We start from the raw sequence: 5000 nt of genomic DNA, 5'->3' as shown, positions 1-5000 counted from the left end.
TTTCGGAAGAAAGAGTTGGAGATTGGGATTATATTTTCTTCCGAGGCTGCAAAGCAGCAAAAGCGGCGACGATCATCCTGCGGGTGCGTGGGGTGTACGTACACCCCGCGGGGTATGCTGGGGTGTATAGGCAGGTGCTGGGGTGTACGGGCAGCTGGCGCTTCGGGATTTGGTGGATTTTGGTTCATTTTTTGTGCTTTTTGGACTAAAAAGGATGAAATTATTTGAATAATTTGGAATAGTTTGCAGAATTAGGAAATAGTTGCGAAATTTTGGTTGCAGGGCGCGAACGAGTACATCCTGGACGAGCTGGAGCGGTCTTTGCACGACGCGTTGTGCGCAGTGAGCCGCTGCCTGAGCTGCTGCGCAGTGTGCCCCGGAGGCGGGGCTGTTGAAGCTGCTTTGTCAGTTTATTTAGAAGACTTTGCAAGAACTTTGGGAAGTCGAGAACAGCTGGCAGTGGCGGCCTTCGCAGAGGCCCTGCTGGTGGTCCCGAAGACTCTGGCGCTGAACGCGGCGCTGGACGCGACGGAGTTGGTGGCGCGGCTGCGGGCCGCGCACGCGCAGCAGCAGAGTGTGGGGCGGGAGCTGGGATCGGGATCGGCCGCGGGATCCGATCCCCGCGAGCTGCAGGGGCTCGACCTCCGCAGCGGCAAACTCTGCAGCTCCCTCAACTCCGGAGTCGCGGAGGCCACTTTCGCTAAGTCCAAAAGTCTCAAGTTTGCCACGGAGGCTGCTGTCACTATTCTCCGCATCGACGACTTCATTCGCCTGGCCCCGGAGCCCGAGCGCAAGGAAAGGGAATAAACACTTTTTTCTTTTTTTCTTTTTTTCTTTTCCTTTTTAATTCTTCCACTCGGAACTCTGCTCATTGCTTTGCGCTAAAAGAGAGGATTACAACGAGGGGCTACTCGACTTGTGCGAAAAGGGGATTAAGTGAACTGCAACTCGTTTCGGGGCGCGCAAAAGTGGAAATTTGCACAAGTGGAATTAAAAAGTGGAAACTAAAAAGTGGAAAGTAAAAAGAAATGGAATTGTTCTGCTCGCGGAAAAGTTTCGAGAAAGAAAGTCGAGGGAAAAGAAATTATTAAAATGGATCTTTTCCTGTTTCGGGGTGTACGTACACCGCGAGGTGTACGTACACCGCGAGGTGTACGTACACCTCAGCGGCGGGGGGTTTGGATGCGAATTGGGAAAAGGGGAAATCATTTCTTTTTGAAATGAAACGAAATGAAATAAAATGAAATGAACTTGTGAATGAAAGTGGAAAGAAAGATCATTTCTTTTTGGAATTGAAAAGAAATGAAATGAAAAAAGAGGAGGAAGGAGGAGCTGCAGATACACCGCAGGAGCTGTCAATACAGCTGGGAACTTGGAACTCGGATTTGTTTTTGAAATTTCAAAAAGAACAGAAACACTTTTATTTGTCTCTTGTTGCGAATTTGAACAGTTCAACTTCTCCTTCGTTGCGCAGCAGCAGCAGCAGCAAATAAACAACTCAAAAGCTTCTTTTTGCTGCAGTTTCTTTTTATTTTCAAAAAAGTTTTCAAACTTTTAATTATTTGCTGCTGCTGCCAGCCGCTGCCAGTTGGCGGGAGTTGGTTGGGGTGTACGTACACTCCGCGCCCGTACACCTGAGCGAAACTGCAGCAGAAGTAGCAGCAAGAAATTCACTTGTCTTTATTTAATTTAAAAAGACTGTTTTTAAGTGCTGCAGCAGCAGCAGCAGCAGCAGCAGCAGCAGCAGCAGGACGCGTTAGTCAGCTGCTGCAGCAGCAGCATGTTTACTGCAGCAGCACATTTGCAAGGTCCATCTTTGCTGCGATTGAGCCTCCCCTTGGTGTTAAATTTGTCTTTTAGATTTATTTCATATTTCGCAGTCTGTGCTTCCCCTTAACTCGCCAGGGGCATCGATAGCTGCTGCTGCTGCTGCTGCTGCTGCTGCTGCTGCTGTGTGCCTGCGGCGGCGTGGCTGTTGCTGCTGCAGCGTGTGCATGCAGCAGGCCAGGAGTGCGAGTGGGGGAGAAGCGCAGCAAAGAAAAGAGGAATGAAATGAATTTGGAAATTGGGAGAAGTTCTGAAATGCGGAGAAGAGCGGCTGCGCGGGAGCTGGCAGAGTGGCTCCTTCCCCGTCTTGATCTTTTGCAATTCCACTTCTTTCGAGAAACTGCAGCAGCAAAAAACTCCAAATTTGCAAAATAGAAGTTGTGAAAGCAGCTGTGAAGGTCTTGCGGGAAGTGGCTGCGGAGTTGGGGTGTATGGACACCCGGCGCCGACGCCACGCCGCCGACCTGTTCAACTTTCCGATCCGAGTGGAAAGCTGCATTAAATTGGAACTAAAAAGTTTCTTTGGGTTTTCTTTGGACTTTATTGCTTAAAATTAACTCATTTGAGCTCACTCGGCTCCGAAAAGTCCTTAAATGACCCGCCTTTCCCCCCCCGCGGAGCGCCACTCACCGCAGGCGGGCTGCGGAAAGCTGCTTCTTTCTCCGGACTCGAGCTTTCCTTTCCACTCTGGGCTTTTTGAAAAGAACACAATTCGAGTTTTATTTCTTTTTGCTCCTTTTTAAGCGCTTTCGCTCTCGGGGCTGCCGCGCAGAAGTTGAAATGGCAAGCGAGCAGCAGCCCCGGGGCAGCAACTGAGCAGCTGCTGCTGCTGAAGACCCTCCCCAAGTCTATGCTGCACTTCTGCTGCTGCCTGCGGCAGTTTGCTGCTGCTTCCTGCAGCCCCTGATGGGGTGTCTGTACACTGCAGCACCTGCCGGCGCACTCTAGGCCACCCTCGCCAGCAGCAGCACCAGCAGCAGCAGCAGCGCCACCGCCACCACCAGCAGCAGCACCAGCAGCACCACCAGCAGCAGCAGCAGCAGCGGTACCGCCACCAGCAGCAGCAGCAGCAGCAACAGCAGCGCCACCGCCACCAGCAGCAGCAGCAGCAGCAGCAGCAGCAGCAGCAGCGCCACCGCCACCAGCAGCAGCAGCAGCAGCAGCAGCGCCACCGCCACCAGCAGCAGCAGCAGCAGCAGCAGCAGCAGGATGGGGAGCGTGTACGGGTGTCTGCCGCTGCACCTGGCGAGCAGCAGCAGCAGCAGGTGGCGGCGGTTCCTGCGGCGCTGCAGCAGACCCTCGCAGCTGGACATACAGTACAGTGCAGCACAAGGGAAGTTGCTGCTGACGAATCCGAGCCGTCTGTACAGCCTAGCAGCGCTGCGGCAGAAGCAGCAGCAGTCTTGCGCGCGCGAAGATCCTGCGTTTTTGCTGCTGCTGCTGCTGCTGCTGCTGCTGGCTGGCGTGGGCCACGCTGCAGCGCTGCAGGCAGCAGGCCTCGGGACTTTTGCTGCTGTTGCTGCTGCGCCTCTTGCTGCTTTCCTGCTGTCTGCTGCTGCAGTGCTGCCTGCTGCTTACTGCTGCCACAGCAGGTGGGCGCAGCCTCCGGGTGTACAGACACCCGAGCGCCCCACAGCAGCAGCAGCAGCAGCAGCAGCAGCAGCAGCAGCGGGGAACTTCGACTTTGCGTTTGCCTTTGACCTGCACTGCAACGGCTTCTTTGTGTACGCGGTGTACACGCAGGTGCTGCCGCTGCTGCTGCAGCCGCTGCTGCTGCTGCTGCCGCTGCTGCTGCGGCGGTGGACTGCAGCAGCGCTGCACTGCTACGGGGTTTGCTGCTACGCCTATGTGTCAGTTTTGGGGTATTTGGCTGCAGGTTTGCTGCGCTCTGCTGCTCCTTTGCTGCTGACTGCGGGGCTTGCTGCTGCTGCTGCTGCTGCTGCTGCTGCTGCGGGCGTCGACTTCCTTTACTGGCCCGCCCGCCTGCTGCTGCTGCTGCTCGTAGACACAGCCCCCGCAGAAAATGCTGCTGCAGCAGCAGCAGCAGCAGCAGCACCGCCTCTGGCTACTGACCTTCCTTTGCACTAAACAAGTCTCTCGCTATGCGCTCCAGAAACCCCAGCAAAACGCTGGGCCTATAAGCAGGGTTTAGGGTTTAGGGTTTAGGGTTCAGGGTTTAGGGTTTAGGGTTTAGGGTTTAGGGTTTAGGGTTTTAGTGCTGCTGCGACAGCTAGCAGCTGCAGATGTGTATATATGTAAATAGATATATAAGCAGATATAAAAATATATTTAATTAAATGTGCAAATAGAAATATAAAAAAGAAATAAATAAATAAAATTGAATATATGAACATGCCGTTATATACAAATTTATTTACATTTGTATTTATATTTATATTTACATTTATATTTACATTTATATTTATATTTATATTATATTTATATTTTTGTTTATGTTTATGTTTATATTTATATTTATACTTATATTCATATTTATATTTAAAATATGTTTATTTATATTCATTCTTATATATATATTTATATTTATATTTATGTTTGTACTAAAATTTTAATGCATATTATTTGCATTTATATTTATATTCATTTTATATTTGCGTTGGTTGCTTTCGCTGCATCTTTTTGAACAAAAAGAATTCAAATGAAATAAATTAAAATTTTAATTTAATTTAAATTTAAATTTAAATTTAAGGTTAAATTAAAAATTAGAAAAGTATTGGGAGAAGCTGCTGGAGGGAAGGCTGAGGTGTACGTACACCCCAGCAGCAGCGCAGCAGCAGACCTCTTTATATGCTTTTTATTTGTTTATTTATTTATTTATTTATTTATTTATTTATTTATTTATTTATTTATTTTTTTATTTGTTTGTTTGTTTGTTTGTTTATTTATTTGTTTATTTGTTTACTTGTTTGTTTGTTTATTTATATGTTTGTTTGTTTACTGTTTATTTATTTATTTAAATAAATGAACAAAAGAAAGAAACTTTTTCGCTGCAGCAGCCTTCGAGAGAATAAACGATTCAAGAAATATAAATACAAATAAAACGAATAAAATAAAAGCACTAATAATAAGGATGTGTGGTAATAATAATAATAATAATAATAATAATAATAATAGTAATAGTAATAGTAATAATAATAATGATAGTAAGAATA

At 47.9% G+C, this 5000-nt stretch overlaps 2 protein-coding genes across 2 annotated transcripts in view; both read left to right on the top strand.

The window, feature by feature from the left end:
• The window catches only part of ENH_00025960 (TCP-1/cpn60 family chaperonin, putative), a gene marked incomplete at both ends in the record, with an annotated part of 4952 nt that extends 4145 nt beyond the window's left edge, over positions 1-807 (top strand). The window contains 2 exons of the mRNA XM_013584691.1: positions 1-83; positions 283-807. The exon at positions 1-83 is cut by the window's left edge and continues 78 nt beyond it. Coding sequence (XP_013440145.1) covers positions 1-83; positions 283-807 — 608 coding nt within the window. The remainder of the gene's footprint in view (positions 84-282) is intronic.
• A 1187-nt stretch (positions 808-1994) lies between these two features.
• On the top strand, positions 1995-3915 carry ENH_00025950 (hypothetical protein, conserved; the record flags this gene model as incomplete). The annotated part of the gene is made up of 4 exons (XM_013584690.1): positions 1995-2010; positions 2728-3291; positions 3389-3703; positions 3833-3915. 4 exons carry the CDS (start codon positions 1995-1997, stop codon positions 3913-3915), a joined length of 978 nt encoding a protein of 325 aa, XP_013440144.1.
• Between the last annotated feature and the right edge of the window lie 1085 nt (positions 3916-5000).

The sequence above is a fragment of the Eimeria necatrix genome, genomic scaffold (assembly GCF_000499385.1).
Source record: "Eimeria necatrix Houghton genomic scaffold, Enh_scaff199, whole genome shotgun sequence".
NCBI classification, from domain to species: Eukaryota; Apicomplexa; class Conoidasida; order Eucoccidiorida; family Eimeriidae; genus Eimeria; species Eimeria necatrix.
This window is presented reverse-complemented; position numbering and strand designations above follow the sequence as displayed.